Source organism: Zalophus californianus, chromosome 4 (genome assembly GCF_009762305.2).
Source record: "Zalophus californianus isolate mZalCal1 chromosome 4, mZalCal1.pri.v2, whole genome shotgun sequence".
NCBI lineage: Eukaryota > Metazoa > Chordata > Mammalia > Carnivora > Otariidae > Zalophus > Zalophus californianus.
In genome coordinates this window covers 97,204,113-97,223,909 of record NC_045598.1, presented here as the reverse complement: position 1 = coordinate 97,223,909, position 19,797 = coordinate 97,204,113, and the positions used below count along the sequence as shown (strand labels likewise).

Below are 19,797 nucleotides of genomic sequence, written 5' to 3'. Positions count from 1 at the left end.
AATAGCAGTTTTGCTGAACCTTAATGTCTTCCTAAGTCCTTGGTGCCAGATGCGCTATTTTCCTATTGGACTTGCCAAAACCACTAAATAGTTAAAACACATCAAATCATCTCTAAATGGCCGAAATTGAATTCCACCCCCACCCCCACCCCCACCCCCCGCCACAAACAAAGAGCTCCTAGTCAGCAAACCTCATGGTCGTGTTCCATACTAGAAAATTTCTGATTAGGCTAAAAATTAGGAAAACAGACTTACAACACAAAAGACTTCAAATTTCTTTTTTGCATACAGGCTCAAAGTAAGAACTACCAGAGAAAGGAGAGAATCAAGGGGAAAAGGTCACAGCAATGAAAATCACAGCAAGAGCACCAACTATTATTATTACTATTATTATTCCCTCAACTACATGCTCTTAATGCCTAACATCCCCAGTGAGTTTTCTCAGCACAGAGAACTCTGGCTGGCAGAAGCTGGGAGAAAAGAAGCTGCAGTTCACGCCAGCTGCTTGGGCATCTTTGATGTGGCTTAGGCTGTTCTTGGGACTAGCCATTGCTTCCGAGCTCGTGCGAGGAATGGTCCAAGAGGTCTTTTTGGTCAAGCATCCCCAAATCTTTGGTATTAAAATTGCCAGCAAATAATCCTTGGGTTTAATAATAAGCTACCCATAGCTCCAACCACCAAACAACATTTTAAGCGGTATGCAAGGAGTAAAAAGAAAACCTTCCAATTCACGAACATCAGTTATATCTAGACAGTTGGCGGGGCAGAGGGTAGAGAGTCTGGAAGCTGTATTCTTGTTGCCTAAATGTGACCACGTCTGCACTTCACATTTTCTGAGATATATTACTTTCTTGATAATGTCTCTTAATTGCTAGCTCATCAAAGCCAATGTCAAGCTTCCTCTTCCTCCTGTATAGCAGTTGTTCTCAGCCCTGGCTTTTTCCCTGGGATCACCTCAGGAGCTTTACAAAATGCTGATCCCCAGGCAGCACTCCGGAAGAGTTAAGCTATAATCTCTGGAGAGGGGACAGGTGTCAGGAGTTTGTAAAGCTCCTTGGGTGATTCCAGTGATCAGCCAGGGTAGAGAGCCACTGCAGTAGAGGATTTGGGGGGAGGAGGGCAGTGGAAAGGGGAAGCTAGGAGGTAGATGAAATCTTCCACAAAGTTCAAGCATGGAGGACTTGGCAGGATGCTGACCGACAGTTAGCAGGTTGCAGTTGCTACAGCTGATGCCCATCATTCCCTGATAACTCTCCAGCAGAGATTTAGTTTCCTCAAACTATATACTAAGTTGGATTTTCAACTATTTGCCATTGTCTAAGCTTCTTAGCTGAAACTGACCAAAAGATCTCATTGAGACCTTAAGAAAGTGAAGGGGACACTGAGGTAGGCAACAACAGAGAGATATTCAAGTAGGCTTAACCTCAGGTGTCCTCCGAAGAACCTCTAGTTCTAGCTAACTTGACGCTGGTTGGTCTGGGGTTCTGGGGTCAAGGTATAGACATAAGATGGATTATAATATGGAAAGATCCAATCAAGCAGGCAGTCCACAGTAGTAGACTGACTCTTGGTTGACCCTCTCGCTTGGCCCTGGATCCCTCACCCTATGGGGAGACTGCAGATGGAGGAGAGCCAGAGTAGACCCTCTAAAGCAGTGATTCTCAAGCTTAGGTGTGCACATAATCACTGGAGGGATTGTTAAAACACAGATGACAGAGTCTCGCTCAGCATTGCTAGGTCTATGGTGGAGCCTAAGCATTTGCATTTCTAATAAGTTCTAAGATATTGCTGATACTACTAAGGCCCACACTTTGAGAATCACTGCCTTAAACATGAGATCCTGGACAGACTAAAGTTGTCCTGGTCTGGAAGAGGTACACCAGACTTCAAGAGTATTCCATCATGCCCTGGAAGAAGGAACAGAATATGGGTCTGCGATGAGCTTGGCTTTATTTTCATGCACTTGTAAAAGGGTGAGAGCCATCTGATTAAGTGATTACCTCATGAGAACAGACAGGGTTTTAAAATAGATAGGCATTTGGGTTGCTTGTCCCTCATATCTTTGCATTAGAAATTGGTAATATTTAAATCAGACTTAATTTTAGAGCCCCAACCTTCACTAGCCTAAGACTAAACACAATGACAGCAGCATCTATGAAATCATTTAGTGTTTCAGTATTGTTCTCTCCGGCAGCAAACTGTCTATACCTACACTGAACAAGAGAAGGTCAAGGGCATCGGAGATGCTAGACAGAGTCTCAAAGATAGCACTCAGGCATCTAGATTGGCAAGTGACCCTGGTGCACCAAGGTGCCTTGGCCCAGATAGCATCTATAGGGCCAGGGAACTTTTTGTGATAGGTCTGGAGCAAACCCCCAAGAAGACAGTTCTATCTAGAAGTTGTGGGATTTTTTAATTAAGATTGACCTTCTCTCTCCTTCTTATCGTCTAAACTGGAGGCCATCCTGGCTTGTAATAGAATATCCAGAATATTTCTAGAGAAAGTCACTCTTACTTCCCTGGTTGTTCCACAGAGGCAAAGTGGAGGCCTTTTATGTCACACAGGAAATAACAGTCAGTGGGCAGGCCACTGCAGTGAGCTCTGCAAGCTCATAAGCCCCTACTGCTGTACAAGACCCATCACCGTTCCTTTCACCAAGCCCCCTTTGAGCTGTGTTGAATCTCTAGTCAATTCTTGAACTCTGGGGGATCTGTGATGCCTTTCCTTCCTTTCTACCCTGATGAACTTCTATTCATCCTTAAGAACCCTGCTCAGATGTTACATCCTCCATGAACCTATGTCTCTGGTTAATCTGGACAGATAAAACTAGTTCCTTCTTTGATTAGTTTCCATATCGTGTCAAATACACATCATACTTATCACACTGTGCTTCAAATGCATGTTCATGTGTTTGCCTTTCCTCACCTCTAGATTATTTTCTCTTGGAAGTTAAGTATTATGTTATATTCTTCTCTGTGTCCTTAGCACCTAATGTAGTGGTTGGCACAAGGCCTGCAAGTTTTACTGTTTAATTAATGAAAAAAAAATAATTCTAGTGTTTGGGTGGGAGTAACATTACTTAAGAATCCAGTAGGGATACAGACTGGAAAATATTAATTGACCTCATAGAATCCCAGATGATCAGGGCTGGAAACCTTAGCTATCATCATAGCAGTTCCTTGTCCTGTGGAGGAGGAAGCTCAGAGATGCTTAAAGATAGTGAGTCGTTTATCCAAGAATCAGAGTGAATTGGACCAGGATGCAGCTCTGTGGGTTCCAGTCTAATGGTCAGTCAGCCTTGGCCAAATGCCCAGATGAAAAATTTGTGGACTGGATCTAGACCTTCTTTCCTAGGAGTGATGGAACCAGGCCCCACAATGCCCACCTATTACCTGGGGACATGCCATTCTCCCTCTCCAGTGCTAAACCCAACTCTGAGAGAGCATGGCAGTGTACTTTGCCACAGAATCTAACATTTTTAAAGGGTGTTTAGGTAAATTTCCATCTCTAGACTTGAACCCCAATTGATTATTGGAAGGTTTTTCTCGTACTTCTGAGGCAAAAGGATATTTTGAGCAGAGTGGGTAAGGAAGAGGAACGGAAACATCCCAGTCCTTAATTTTATGATTTCTAGCAACAGGAAAAACACTCCAGATGCTCTTTCAACCTCCCTGTCCACTACCTTCTCTATGTAATTAGGGACTTGGTGGCTTCATTGACCTTTGCTTCCGTAGCACAAGATGAGAGAGGGTTGAAGGAAGATGAAGTGGTGGGAGTCCACACTGGAAAAAACATGATAGGGACAGGGGTTTTGGGAATTGGAGAGAGAATATAAACAGGAAGGATACAGACGTCATCTAGAACTTTTTTGGGGGGGTACTCAGTCCTTCACAAGTTCTACAGTAGACATAATCGTTCATTGATTCATTCATTAAAAATGTCATTCTCCTGCTTAAAGCCCTCTACTCCCTTCCCGTTACCCTTAGGATAAAACCATAGCTCCAACTATGTCCTTGCAGACCTGGTTCCTTTTACCTCCCCATTTCACCTCCCTACATGTTCAGCAATTTTGACTTGTTTTTACCTCAGGGCCTTTGCACTTGCTGTTCCTCTTGCCTGGAAAGTTCTCTCCCCCATTCCTTTTCATCCTTCAGATCTCCACCTGAAGACCACTTCCTCCAAGAACTCTTCACTGAGCGACCTGTCCACAGGATCCCCTCGCTACACCCCGCAGTCCCCCTCTATCATCATACCTTGTGCATTTCCTTCATGACATGTAAAGATTCAGGAGATATATTGTTTATTTATATAAGACTGTAAGCTCCATAAGAGAAGAGACCCTGTCTGTCTTATTCACTGCTGCGTCCCCAGCACCCAGGTCAGTGCCTAACAAATAGCAGGGGCTCAGGAAATATTGTTGAATGAATGAAGGAAGTACTTACATATACAAGGTTTATAGAAGTGAGAGGAGAATTGAAAACTTCCATTGCTTCTAGGAACTACAACCTAAACTTACAACCTATTTTTTACAAACCTAAAAATACAACCTACTTTTTTTTTCTCATTGTATCATCCATATATCTTCTGATTGATAAAATTTGACTTTTGGCATGGTTCTCTGAGAGTCACAACCCAATTCTATAAGAGTTTTCTGTTATCATCTATCAAGTGGTCAGGTTGTCATATTTGCCACCATAACTCATCTGGATTTTTATCAAAGTACCAACTTGTTCTCAATTGTCAGGACTTTTTCTTCCATATAATTTATCTTAAGTTAGGCTGTCCCAAGTTGGGTCTACTACATCTGCATGTGTGTAATGTACAGAATAATTTCCATTTCAGTGCTGGGTTAGGAGTCTGCTGGAGCAGGACTCTGGGTGGGACTGGAAGCAACTTGTTGGGACCCATGGCCTGCATCCAGGCAGAAACCAAGTGCTTTGGCACAAGAATGGGAGGCAGGTGGCACCATAGGTCTATGCAAGGTCAGCCCCTGGCAATTTCAGCAGCTAGACTCTAGGTCCCTCCTGGATGCAGATGCCGGTAAAGTTCCAGAACTTGGGAAATAGGGTTTGTCCTATTGGCACATCCCTCCCCTCCTGCCTAGGGTGTAGCTATCCATCTGCTAGAGAATATGGTGAAGTACTCATCTAATGCCAGCTCTCTCATCCCACAGAGTCCTGGCCTGTGGTTGTGCTGCAGTCCAGGGGGCTGGATGGCATGCTGGACCCAAGCTCAGCTCAGCGTCCGGGCCCAATAACGGCTTTTCCAAGGGAGCAGCTTTCTGTCCTGGCCACACCGAGGTAAGCACCTGAGGGGCTTCTGCCTCACCAAGGCTCCTGGCTCTGGAGCATCCAAGACAGCTGGAAATAAGCCCCAAGCTGAATAAGGGGAGTCACATCTAACTGCTAATCAGCAGGGGCCTGGTGTGGGTCCTAGTGATCCAGCACATGTGGCCCTCCCTAGTCCGACCGGGAAAGAATTCTGCCATGCTTTCAGCTGACCCCACAGCTTCCAGGGACATGTAAAGAGTCTGAGCTGCCCACCTCTGAAGTAACAGAACACAGAGCCTCCAATAGACAGACAGAGAGCATCAGTCAGACCCTCCACACAGCTCCTGATCAGTCTGAGCAGGCAACCTCGTGAGATAAAATGTCCTTGATCACTCTCATGCACTTGGCCATGGGGTAGAAGGTGGGGAGAGCTCCAGATCTGGGGACAGAGGCCAGCACTGAGTTCCACTGCCACTGGGTGTGTGCCCACATCAGGGTATTTACTCTTACTACCTCTCTGTTTTCTCCTCTGTACAATGGGAATAATAAGGCCTCCTCCCAGGTTTGTTGTGATGGTTAATGAGGTACTTATGCCCAATAAAGGATAAAGGTGATAATTGTGATCTCCCCTCATTCATTTTAAGATGTGTGTCTAAGACTGCAGACCAGTAGATCCCGTTCCCAATAAAGCCATAGGTGCCTGTACCCGCTAGTACTTTCTGGCTGTGTATTTCTATCATGGGCATTTTAAGTGCTTTTGGACCAAATCTACCTGATGCCCAGAAACCTGACAAACCAAATATGAAAACAATCGAATACCCAGGTATTCCCCGGTGTCCAGATTTGTGGCATGAGGAAGATGAAACTTACAATCTGTTAAATGGAATTCTCGTTTTGATGTTGGTGACTGAGTAAGTGTAGCCATGGGTTCCAGTGAGTGGGGCCTTGGAGCTCTCTCCTCTGGAAGGTACTGAGGCTGAGTGACGCCAAGCGCCCCACAGGCAGAGCCTGCCACTCACTAGCTGCAGAACCGTAGGTCACTCAGACTCCCTGACACCTGTGTCTCTCCTCTGTCTAGTTCAAGGATTGGACTAGATCGCTGGTTCTCAAAATGCAGTCCCTGCCCAGCAGCATCAGTATCACCTGGGAGCTTGTGAGAAACGTAGATTCTTGGGCGCCCAGCAGTCTGCAGTTTAGCAGACCCTCCCGGTGATTCTGATGCTCTGAACCTCTGGACTTGATCATCTCTGCTGTCCCTTCCAGTCCAAGCTTCCCCCGGGAGATGCCAGCAGAGGCACTCCCTGGGTTCTATCCTGGCAATGCTGTTCTCTGTTGCAGCCTCAGGGGTACCTCCCTGGGGAGCTGAGGAGCCACAGAATGCCTCTCACACTCCACACAGGTCCTGAGAACTGGGGGTGTCCCAGTCTTTACAACTGAAGACAGCAGCATGTTTACATTTAGAGCGAGGCCAAGTGTACATCGAAAATGACCCTTGACCCACTCTCATAACGTGGCTGGCGAGTAGGATGGAGGAGGAGGCTGGATTTCCTCAGCCACAGGAACTTGGCCTCACTAACCCTAGTGACCCCGGCTCACTGATCCGATCTCTGGGCCCAGAATCACTAAAGCTCTAAGCACCAGCCCTCTGAGGAATCATCATACTCCCCTGGACAGCGAACCTCCACGGCCGTGTTCTCCAGGTGCTGTCAGCCCTCCGAGCCACAGGGATGTGGGCCAGTTGCTTAGCTCCATCCAGCAGCTTTATCACCTCATCAGGTGCAGCCCGAGTCTGCGTGAAGAAATTTGCAGGAAATTTCTGTCATGATTGGAGCATAGGAACCACTGGAAACCCACAGAATGTACCACTGATCCAAGACAGGGCACAAAAGTGGGGGAGCCCTGAATAAAAGGCACCCCCCCACACACACACACACACACTCTTAATCATTTATTCTCCACTCAGGCTAGGAGCAGGACAAATACAGAACACTCAGCAGTGACACAGAACACCTTCCAACATGCAAGCCCCTAACGGCATCATCCCCAGCTGATCACTCAGGTTACAGGGCTCTGCTTATTGAAGCCTCAGTGAGAACTGCCATGTCTTCAAGAGAAAGGCTTCAAAGGTTGTTCTTAAAAATAAATAAATAAAACTCACTCCCTGGTTCACGTCAACCAAGGAGAGAATATTCTCTTATAAACTGCTTTTGTTCATTATATCACTAGAATAGAAATCACACTTGTTTTTTCTTTTATTTCTCCATTGATGATTTTTTAAAAGAAAGTCTTATTTAATTTAAAAAGAAATAGCTGAAGGGGATTAAAGAGTACACTTAATCATGATGAGCACTGAGTAATGTATAGAATTGTTGAACCACCATATTATACACCTGAAACTCATATAACAATGTTTACTGGAACTACAACAAAAAGCTTAATGAAAATGAATAAATAAAAATAAAAATATTTGTTATTGTCACTGCATTATGAGAAAATGGCAGACATGGCAACATTCTCACTTGAAAAAAAAAGCTAGGAAGTATATTTTAAACATAAAAAATAAATAAAATTTTAAAAAAAGATTATGGGGCATGCTATTATGGGTGAGTCAGTTAAAAAAAAACTTTTATGAGAGATATATTTGCAGCATTTTCAAAAATCTTAATGAAGCAATCTGTCCCTAATGCAAATCTCCACTGTGATGAAATGCCATCCGCTACCATGCGTCATCCTGACAGCGAATCGAGAAGTCACAGTTGACGTTAAGAACTTTGTGAGGTCAATTCAGTAGAACCTGCAGAGTGCCAGGCAGAGCAGCAGCCTGCATAGCTGCTTAAGCTGGAAGCATGTCCGAGCTGGAAGATTCCTTAAGAATCAGCAGTCACATGGAGAAGTGAAGGAGCACAGAAGCAAGGGACTCATCCGCACACTCACTGATTCTTACAGCCGGAGCCACCTGTGAACAGTAGGTCACCTGGACACAACGAAGATGAACTGGATGCTTTTCTGCCTCCAGGGAGTTTGCCTGGAGGTGGGAGAAGACGAGAACACAACCGCCCTAGGACAACATTAAGGAAATGCTTTACAGAGGTGGAGAAGGGAGAGAGTCTCTGCAGAAATAGAAAAAGGTCCCCCCCCCCCGCCGCACCCAGTGGAGGTGGTATTTAAGTTGGATGTTAAAAGGTGATGGGAAGGAATCCAACCAACAGAGGCGGAGAGCAGAAAAGGCACACGGAGGGCAAGGGAGAGTATGCCTGGCGTAGAAGAGTCTGAACCAAGGACAACTGCTCACCACTGGACCCTCTGGGCGGGTGATGTGATCAGAGCAGTGCTTCAAGAGGTTAAATGGGGTGGCTAGGGACAGTAGGCACTGGAAGAAGAGAGATAAGGGTCCAGAACATCAGTTGGGAGACGGTTCTGTGACGTGAACTAGGAACAGGAGGTGAGAATAGAAAGTTCAATTTCAAGAGATGCTACTGGGGAACAAAACGCAAAAGGCTGAGGTGGGGAGGACCAGGAGGAAAGAGCAGAGGCCAGCGCTGATCTGAGGTTTGGAGCTGGTGAACAGAGCGATGGTGGTTCCAGTACCAGAGTGAAGGAAAATGTTGGAGAAACACATTTAGGAGGGTGGGGTGCAGGGAGATGTTCACAAGTGATAGCAGCTGGGGAACTACGTCATAAGCTGTCAAGCGGTCCAAAATGGGACTGCTGTTGTTGAATACAGGGAGGGCAGTGAGTGATCAACCGAGGAGTAGGAGTGTGGAGACTTTTGCTTGGGATGCCTTGCGTTTAAAATGTCAATATCCGTGGAGAGTTGCTTTCAAAAGAGCAGTTGGGCTAGAGATCCCCGTATGGGCATCAATCCCACAGAAGTCTCGGCTGACTCCTTAGAAGAGGATGAGCTTACCAAAGGGGAGACTGGAGGAGGAGGTGGGAACCTCTCTCTGGTCATGGGAAATAGGGAGCAGGTTGTCCCTTATTACCAAAAAAAACCCTAAATTTTAGTGGTTTCCTTTTTCCATTTCCCCATCCAAATTCTAAGTGTTACTAATTTGGATATAAACAGATGAATTTTCAGTTTCATGTCTTCTCTCTGCTTCTATCTGATGAGAGATACCGTGTATTGAGAAGAAAGAAAAAGAGCAAACCAAGGGGCTTGACTTAGCTGCCAACCAACCAAATGATCGATTCTGTAGCAGTTGGCTGGACAATTATCTGCCACACCATTAGCCAGCAGAACCAGCGGTGGTCAAAAGCCCAGATGTACCACCACCTCCTCTGCATGGCCGGCTGGAGGACTGGAGTAAACACCAATGTTTTTCAAAGTAACCCAAGAGAAAAGAATTTGCTGGTTTTATTCTTGGTATCTCACCAAAGAGCTGCCTGTTTCCAGCGGAAAAAAAAAAAAAAAAAAAAAAAAAAGCACAGTATTGAAGAGAAGAATGGATCATTTTGAAACAGATTAGGAACGCAGCATGCAGCCATATCATCCACAAAATCCAAAAGAAAGCATGTACCACAATGAAAAGAAGGCAGGTAGTGAGCTTCTCGCGCCATCCCCATTCACTGCTTCATTCATTCTCCTTATATTTTTGAGGACTTAATGTGTGCCAGCACTGCCCATGGCCCCGGAAATATCTAACTCCAAACGGCACAGCTTCTAAAGTGCTCTCAAGGTACTCAATTATCCACCGCACTAGGAAAGGTGGTAAGGTTATGCACAAGCCGCCACGGAAGACAAGAGAGGTGCACACCGAGGATGGAGTGACTAGGGCAGGTGGATGAGACACGGCTCTGCGCTCCAGGACCTTGGAGCCAGTGGGGAGACAGGCTCAAATCATCAGGCTTGAAAAGAAGCCCAGTTGAGGCAATGAGTGTGCTATGAAAAGGTGTGAATGGAGTAGGCTCAGAGAGCAAACAAGCAGCAGTGTGACCAAAGAAGACAAAGTCCGTCATGGTCAACACAGGACATTGGAATGACTCAGAATTAAGTAGATGTGTGCATACCTTTCAATCCTCGCAACAACCCTGTGAAATAGTGATTACAATTTTACCAATGAGGAGACTAAGGCTCAGAAAGATTAAGTGATTTTCCTCTGCTATCAAGTAGCCGAGCCGGGAATCCAAACAAAGTTTTCTAACCCCAGATCCAATGCAGAATGACCCGTGGGAAGGGGAAGAAAAAGGGGGAAAGAATGGAATAGAAAGTTAGAGCACCCTCTCTAGGGGATGCCTCTAACCCTACCAAGATTTAGGGAGGCTTCACGGAGGAGGTGACATTTGATATCCATCCACAGTTAGCTGCCCTAGGGGTGGTCACTGGTGGGCAACTCTGGTACGGTGTGGAGCCCCATCTGGCCCATGCTCCAAAGGGGCTTATACTGCCTCACGGGGACAGATGATTTCTGCCTTTTGCTCTATACTCACATAGGAGTAAATAATAAAAAGAAAAGGCATGTTTAAGAATGGAAGACAAGGGCACCTGGTGGCTCAGTCAGTTGGGCATCTGCCTTCCCCCCGGGTCATGATCCCGAAGTCCAGAGATCGAGTCCCGCATCGGGCTCTCTGCTCAGCAGGGAGTCTGCTTCTCCCTCTGCCCCTGCTCTCTCTCTCTCTCTCTCTCTCTCTCTCAAATGAATAAATAAAATCTTAAAGAAAAAAAGAATGAAAGACAAAGTGAGGGGGAAGGAAGGAAGGGTAGACTGGCTTAGTAAGGGGTCAGCTTTGGGTTCTGTTCCTAGTTGTGCTGATGACTTTAGGCCTCTTGGTTAATTTTCTGTGGATCACTTTGAAAGAAAGATTATAAATCCTAACCTAAGTCACAGACTAATGAGAAATTAGAAATGAATGCACTTGAGACGTTTTAAAATGTCACACAACAAGGAGCTGTTATCAGCGTCGATATTTCTCAGTGCTGGCTGGTGGCTGAATAGGCTGGCAATGCCGGTCCCAGAGCTATATACTTTTTTGCCAAACATGATGCTTCATGGGTTTGTAACAAGGGTTCCAAGTCACCAGATCTCAGAGCCGACCCAGTGCTGCTATCTGAAGAGGGTGTATTCAGGGCTGAGGCTTCAAGACAAATCCCCGGCAACCCTTCCCACTGCCTTCCCAGGGGAATCAAGCCGTTGGGCTTGACACAGTGCTAAGGACATATTTCAGACACATACTGTCCACCCACAGCAGCCTCAAGGACTCAAAGGACGCTGTATATGGTGCTGCCAAATTCACATGGTGCCAGAGGGCGGAATTTCAGGGGCTTTGTCCCTTCCTGAAAAAGCCCACCCCGTGAATGGCGTGACCATACCTCCAGGTCATCTGAGCCAGCCCTATTTACGCCTATTGTCCTATGTCATTGTGGCCAGCAGCCCCTTTAGCTCTCAAAAGTCTCTTGGTTTGAACGGTAAATTCCAGGGTCACCTTGCCCTTAGACTCCCAGGTGAAATAAACCTCCTTGTGATCCTCTCGGGAGGTTAAGACCCAGAAACTGCCTTTGTACAGAACTTAGCGCCCCGTGGACTAATCCCCGTTTCTGTTTCCTTCCAGGTGCATAGCGTAATGTCCATGTTGTTCTACACTCTGATCACAGCTCTTTTGATCGGCATCCAGGCAGAACCCCATCCCGAGAGCCATGTCCCAGCAGGACACGCCATCCCCCAAGCCCACTGGACTAAGCTTCAGCATTCCCTTGACACAGCCCTCCGCAGAGCCCGCAGCGCCCCAGCAGGGGCAATAGCTGCAAGGGTGGCAGGGCAGACCTGCAACATCACTGTGGACCCCAAACTCTTTAAAAAGCGGCGACTGCGCTCACCCCGCGTGCTCTTCAGCACGCACCCCCCACCTGTGGCGGCAGATACTCAGGATCTGGACGTGGAGGCCGGCGGTGCCACCTCCGTGAACAGGACTCACAGGAGCAAGCGGTCATCGTCCCACCCTGTCTTCCACCGGGGGGAGTTCTCGGTGTGCGACAGCGTCAGTGTGTGGGTGGGGGACAAGACCACCGCCACGGACATCAAGGGCAAGGAGGTGATGGTGTTGGGAGAGGTGAACATTAACAACAGTGTGTTCAAACAGTACTTTTTTGAGACCAAGTGCCGGGACCCCACGCCCGTGGACAGCGGGTGCAGGGGCATTGACTCCAAGCACTGGAACTCATATTGTACCACGACCCACACCTTCGTCAAGGCACTGACCATGGACGGCAAGCAGGCTGCCTGGCGGTTTATCCGGATCGACACAGCCTGCGTGTGCGTGCTCAGCAGGAAGGCTGGGAGAAGAGCCTGACCTGCAGGACAGCCCCCACCCTCCCCGAGCTCCCCCTCCACACCCTCCTGGGCCCCTCCCTACCTCAACCTGTAAATTATTTTAAATTATAAGGACTGCATGGTAATTTATAGTTTATACAGTTTTAAAAAATCATTATTTATTAAATTTTTGGAAGCATCCCATGTGCCAGCACTCCAGTCATTTTCCCCAGTGTGACCCTCTGCAAGTCTTGGGACATTGCAGGGTGAATTACCCACAGTGTCCCCTGGCTGTCACCCTCACCCCACCCCAGCCAGTTCTGCAAAGTTCAGGGAAGGCTGACTGGGTTCACAGATTCGCCTAAGCCGGACATGATTAGAAAGGGAAGTCTGCTGGATTACAGCTTTGATCTGCCTTCCAGAGCCAAAGCTACCTAATCCTTGGATTACCTGGCCCGCCGCCCCAATGCATGAGCCTCGGGAAGTTTGTGGAGCCTCAGCAGAAACAGGTCCCCCACCTCAGAGTCCCGGAGGGACTCACCATATAGTAGGAGGAGGCTTGCACCAAAGACCTATGGGACTGGCTTGTTTTTAGGGGGAGATCTGCTTTTGGCTGCAATGCTGTCTGGAAGAATGGTAATGAAATAATCGCATGAGAGCTGTCATGGTAGATCTGATTTCATGTTAAGACTGCCTTAGGACTAATGGCGGGTCCTCCATTTATCCTCCAGAGGCTTCCTGCAGAAAGACTGCATTACCCGAGAACACATGAGGGCCTCCATCACTCTTGCCACCCACTGACAGCCCCCCAGCAGCTTCCAACGGCCCCAACATTGGCCTATAATCAGGGGGGCCAGAGACCTTCCCAGAAAGAACTTTTTGATTTCTAATTGGGTGATTTCCCACAATTGACCAAAGGTGGGAGGGGTCAGGGAAACTGGAGAGTAGATGGCGGCGGGGAGAACAGAGGTAAACAGAGTGAGAACCGATACAAAAGCCAGGAGGTTCAGAGGAAAGGTGGGCCAAGCCAGAAGGGAACAGCGGCTTCCTGCTTCTCCCTGACAGGGGAGCGTGAACAGGAGAGGGGAGAGGAGAGGCAGGTGACGTGGGGGCCACGGGGCAGAACAAGGAAGAAGGTGTGTCGTGTTTAGCAGCACCGGTATCCTGGGCCTCCAGAAACTCCAACACCCTGTGTAGTTGTGTTTGGGGTGGGGGGGGGGGGGGGTAATGCTAATCAACACTGACTACTTCAAGAGCTCCTGGCCAGAGATGGGGGTGAGAGACTCCAGGGGCCAGTCTGGAGCAGGGCTGCACCCATCCTCCACCTTCCCCTGTAACTTATTTATTTTTTCCCTGAAGGCACATTTTTTCCCCCCAGCGGAGCACTTACATTGAAATGGAATTTCTGCTTTCCTAGCCATCCCTTCCTGCCCAGGGTGAAAGGCCTACTCTAGGTTTAGACCCAAATTGTCCCTCTGATTAAAAAAAAGAAAAAAAAAGCAAATGGTCATATTCATTCCTCTGTAACGTCGTCTATCCCACCCGCCCCCCAAACCAATCCAAATAGGGCCAGATAGAAACGTAGAGAGCTTTGGCAAGCGAGGCATTTGATTAGGATGAAAAGTATGATGAAATGAGCCCTGTTTTTCCTATCAAAGCTACTGCATTGGAATAAAGATTCATGCTCAAGAAACACCAACCAGAACATTGCATGCTGAGATGCTTGGTCAGATAAAGGCTGGGGACAGGGAGCCCTCCCACCGGCCTGTGTCTGCGGCTTTTTCCCTGGGCTCCAGGGCCCCTGACCTCAGCCCTCCTGGCTCCGCCTGAAGACCGCTCCTGGGGGGGCCTTCCTCCTCGAGCCGGCAGTCCTGCGGGGTCCTGGCTATGCGAGGGTGGGCAGTGAGGGAGGCATTTCAGAAGCTCCCAGCCCCGAAGTAGCTTCGTTGGTGAGCAGCTACACCAGCATGAAGAGTCTGGGGAGCTCATCCCCGCACTGCAGGCCGCTGGGACATCTAAAATAAATATCCTGGACTCTCCTGGCCTGTCTGGAGGGAAGGCAGCCTCCAAGCCTCTGAGGAAGCACGGAGGCCGAGGGTCAGGGAAGAGAGTTCCGGAACCTGGACTGGATCACCCGACAGAAGAACCAAGCGGCATCCGGAGACCTTGGAGGATAGGAGGTTTATTCAACACCAGTGAGCTCAAAGGAGAGTGGTCTCCAAAGGCCTGAGCCCCAAACACAAACAAAGGGGGCAATATATACATTTCTACTTCTGCAGACTTGGCCCTTTTGGTGCTTGCGGGAAGCGGGGCAGGGAGGAGCACCCGGATTGGTGCCCGTAGGAAGCAGAGCAGGGAGAACCCAGAAGAGCCCCAGGGCAAGGACTGGGACTCTCTCGATGGCCCGGTCGGCCATCTTAGGACACAGATTTTCTTTATCACGAGGAGCACCCCCCCCCCACTAACCCAAGGCCTTCCCCAAAGGCAACAGAGCGCGAGGCCCAGCTCCCGAGTGGCCGTGTGGGAGGCAGTGTTTTCACGCCATGCGCGGGGATATCAGTTCGGCCCAAGAGAGTTGGAGCAGTCCAAAAATAACCCCGAGCCTGGTGGTTGTGCAGCTTGCACTCTGCCCCCTCAACCCAGGGGGGAGCTCTGGCTTCCACACCCAGCCCGGCTGCCTCGGAGAGGCTGGCCCAGGTCATCAGGGCGCCAGACACTTGAACACATTGAAATAATAGCTCACAACCACCCATTATGTCCCCCTGAGGGGCGGCAGCTGCAGAGCCCACCAACCTTTCCTCCGCTCACCACGTTGAGATTTCCCGCCCAGTTCCCCCAAAGCCCGGAGAGTCGGAGCAGATCCCCTCCCCTCGGCAGGCAGCTTCCTCCACCGGAAGACCTCCCTCTAGCATGCCAAAGAAAACTAGTGCAGACCCAGGCTCATCCTCAGCCGGTCACGGCCCAGGCCTCCTAGCAAAGCAAAAATCCTGGTTCTGGGAATCGAGAGCAAGATGGGGCCTGACTCTGGTGTATATTCCAAGTCTGTCCCTCTGACCTCTCCCCCCCCCCCCCCCTGCCCCGAGCCAGGGCACTAGGCGCCCCTAGCTCTGCTTCCGCCGCTAGCAAAACACCTACCACAGAGAGACAGATTTTCAGCTGCCAGCAAACGGTTAGCTAGTTTCATCCCCATGAGATAGGGGAATGCTCTTCTTCGAAGTCTCACCACTTTCTCCTCTGTGTAATCTGCATTATGGGAGAAGGGTCCACCCCAGACCTGGAGGACAGAGGACACAGGGGCAGGGTCTGCCCCTCATGGGCCACATGTTCTCTGCTCCTTGGAGGAAAGGGGGCGTTCGGAATGGGGGTGCAGAAATGAGTGCAAGTGTGGGCTATGAAGATCACAGGGGCCCCACTCGGCAGTGACCTCAGGCTTTCTTCCACAGGCCTGAATGGAAGAACAGGAGCCCCCAGGCCCCTGGCGCTGAGGAAGGAGCTGGGTGTGATGCCACCGACAAGGGGCTCGGTGTCAGCAGAGCTAGGTTCTAGGTCCCACTCCCCCATTCCTCTCTGTGAGCCTTGGCAAGCCACAGCTCCTCTTTGGCCTCAGATCCTCAGCTGTGAGATGAAAATAACCATTCCTATCTCCCAGAGTTGTGACCATGAAGTAAAACCGCATATTTGAAAGTAAACGGCCACATCCTATGCAAGTGCAAGGCAAAGGAATTTATCCTCAACAGAACAATTTCTGTGCTGATTGTAGGAAGGTAACAACTATGCTGGTACTCAGGAAACATTGGTTTTTTGGCCAAGGTATCAGTCGGGTAAAGGAAACCATTTGGTCCGTGGACGTCATGGGATATGAATGTGGGTATGGCATAGCCAGGCCCAGAAAGGTCAAGAGCGAGGGAGTGGGCTGTGGAGTCAGACAAGCCAGGTACTTCTACTTAGGCTGTGCGACCTTGGGCAAGTTGCTTCACTTCTCTGAGTTTCCATTTCTTCATCTGTGAAATGGGCATAATAGTAGCACTTTCTCAGAGGGCCTAGAGATGATTATAGGAGATAATATGCAAGTATACATAAGCACCTGGCACTTCAGAAGTATGTAATAAATTTTAGTTTTGAAAAGCCGAGTTGGCTGCAAAACCCTAAAAGGATGTTAGAACAGGGTGGAGCAGCTTTCAGCAAGGCAAGGCGGTTCATGAACAGAAAGTTTCATAGATGCCTCATAGGTTCATTCCATGACAGGTAATATTAATAGTGACTGCTAAGCAGTTCATGTGGCTAAGCTCTGAGCAAGCCTCTGGCTTCTAAAACTAAGACCACCTTAAGGAGAGTGCTGCCAGTCGGGGCTTTCTGTTTGCATGCATCACTGCCAGAGGACTATTCCACGGTTCTCTGGGATGTGTTTACTCCTCCAGCCTTTGGCAAGTTTATAAACCATTGGCTCTGAGCATTTCCACGTGTCAAGCACGTGGGATCTGTTTTGTTCCAGTTCACTTGGGTCTGCAACCAAAAAAAGCTATGACCTTCTCAGCATTCACCTGGGTTTGTGGGGATGGCTCAGGAGGTCCAGGGCCAAGATTAAATTCCTGCAGCAGAAGCCTGAAGAGACTCCCTGCAACCCAGGGCTGCTCCTTAAAATCCAGGATGCGTTCCATCTGTGTTCCCCTTGGCATCCGGCCCGATCTTGCATGTGACAGGCACTGAATCAGTGCCTTAGGGGCAGGTAAGACAGAATTTAATTCCCATCTTCTTCTCCACCACCCTCATCACTCCCACCCTGTCTGTGCCTACCCTGTGTCAGCAATAAATGGGTTAAGTGATTAAAGACGAAGTCCTTCCTGAGGCCACTGCATGAGAGTCATCCTAGAAGCTTTCGGAGGTTGGTGTCATGGCGACGAGCGTATTCAGACTGCCACGGTCGAATCCTGGCCTCACCACAAGCTTGGCTGAGTGATATCAGACAAATTACCTTATTTCTCTGCACTTCAGTTGTCTTATACAGAAAATATGGATGATAATAATAGAACCCACTTTGTTGAGTAGTAAGGCACTTAGTCCAGTGCTTGGCACATTGTAAATTATTGTATATAAGACATATGTAAATACACACACGACTATATATACATATATGCCCACATATAGACACAACATACAAATACAAACACACAGAGAGCCCCCTTGAGCTAAGAAGCAGCCAGGAAGTGCACCTCCTACACTCACATGCACCCACCCACTGACTTAAAAACACAGAGGGACCTACAAATCGGTGCACATAAACATTCAAAACGACAGCTACAGTGATAAGAAGCAATCGGTGTAAAGAGTAAATCAGGGAAGACTTCCTGAAGGAAACAACTTCGAAAACTGTGTTTGGAAAAAGAAGTTGAATGAAATTATCATTTGCTCTGGGACTTTTCCCAGATTTACAAACCATGTAAAGCCCAACCAAGAGGTTGCCCAGCCCCTAGACGGGAGAGAGAGGAAAGCCACCTCATTCTGAGCTATAGCCTGGCAAAGGAACTAGCTTTTCCTGCAAATACAGACGTTGGGAAAACCCAAGGAAGAATGGTGTGAAATCCTGTGCATGAACACAAGGTCCTTGTATGCCGGCCACAAAAATCTTTCGTCCTCAGCCCAGATGCCAAAGAGCTGTTCAAATAGCTTCCTGAAGATGTGACTTCCTCCAGCCTTATCAGCCGGCGTTCCTTAACACCCAAAATAAGTAGGAAAATGATTGACCCTCTGAGTGGGCACCGCGAGCCCCTGGCTCCGGGGACGGACTTGGGCTGGAGGCCCGCTAGCCACCGGGGCAGACATTCGCTGCCATGCTCAGGGCCGACTTGGGCCTGGCGGCCTCTCCCTGTTTATCTCACCCTCACTGTTCCTTTCACTTTGACATAATGAAAGTGCAACTTGCACACTGTCTCGAGATTGCATATGATAATTGGAAACATGTGACCGAGTTGGCATCCCTTCAAAGGACTTGGGAGCTCTGACTTGGGCCGTCTTCTGATTGCAATAGCAATCCCCTGAGCTGGCTCTGCGGCCTTCACATTCCTTCCGCTGCACCTTAGCACTAATTCTTGCCAGGAGAAGGCTGTTGCAAGCGGAGCTCATTCCTGAGGTTCTGCAGAGGTTCGCACTAACGAGTTGAGAGCCCCCCCGCACCCCCTGCCCTCCCCACCCCCCCCCCCCCGCCCCGGTACGCAGCAGGGCTCTGGATCTGGCAGCTAGGCACCAGCTCTCTCGGCCATAAAAGTAAGAACCAGCAGGTCCATTTTCTGTTGAGCACGTGGATGGGTCAACACCAGGGTGGGAGCCTGGGTCTTCTGGCCACTGCCTGGGCTTTCAAGGGCTCTGATGCTGGATCCTCTCTGATCCAGCCGGGTGGTTTCTGCTGAAGAAAATAACAGAATGTCTTTATCTTACCAGGAGACCCCTGAGGGAAATGCAAACTTGCTGACAACTCTCCACCCTGATCCCCCAAGCTGGGTGACTGGCAGGAGAGGCTGAGGGGACCGATTTAGTTGGGCAGACACCTTAGCTGCACATCTCTGCTGTGTTAAGTGCCGTGTTAGGCCCTGAGGAGACAGAGGGTAAGCTAGGTCCCTATCCTCCAGGACCTACATCCAAGGTGGAAACTGAGTAGAGCTTTTAGTCTGGATATATTCCCATACCCCACACCACAGCCCATGGGGGCAGGTTCAAAACCCCCCTTGATGTTGGTGGCAACCATCCTGCCCCTCACCTTGGCATCCCTGCCTGCTTGTCCTGACCTGCTCTCACTCCCATCCTGCCCCTACTGAGTTCCAAATTCCTGGCCTGTGCCCCTGACCTTGACCCTGCCCTAGGAAGTGCTTCTCAAGCTTTAATGTTCACCTGAATCACCTGGGGATCTGACTCAGCACAGTTGCCCTCCCCTGATGGGGAGAAGTCAGCAAGGAGCAGACTTGGCTCATACATTTAATCCTGGGAAGAAAGCAATGGGCTCCAACCAAGGCTTGAAGAGGTAGGAACTCATCCCAAAGGGAAGCCAGAGGCCAAGGGAGGGTCACATGAGTCAGGCCTCAAAAAGGTATTTAGTGGCAAGGCAGAAAAGGGGACATCTGGTACACAGCACCAGGCTGGGCCCTACTTGCAGAAAAAGAGTCAGTGACAAGCAAAGCACCACAACAGAGTGTCTCCCTCTCAAGATAAATCTGAATAAGCTCCCGTTCTTCTCTGACCCTCAGTTTCTTCATCTTGATAACAGAAGGATGAAAAGTCATCCTCGACAGTG

General features: G+C 48.8%; 1 protein-coding gene across 1 annotated transcript in view; it reads left to right on the top strand.

Moving 5' to 3' along the window:
* Positions 1 to 12,707, top strand: part of NGF (nerve growth factor) — a 52,288-nt gene extending 39,581 nt beyond the window's left edge. The window contains exons 2-3 of the mRNA XM_027618984.1: positions 5,175 to 5,301; positions 11,818 to 12,707. Coding sequence (XP_027474785.1) covers positions 11,830 to 12,555 — 726 coding nt within the window. The 5' untranslated portion in view covers positions 5,175 to 5,301; positions 11,818 to 11,829 and the 3' untranslated portion in view covers positions 12,556 to 12,707. The remainder of the gene's footprint in view (positions 1 to 5,174; positions 5,302 to 11,817) is intronic.
* Positions 12,708 to 19,797: the final 7,090 nt, after the last annotated feature.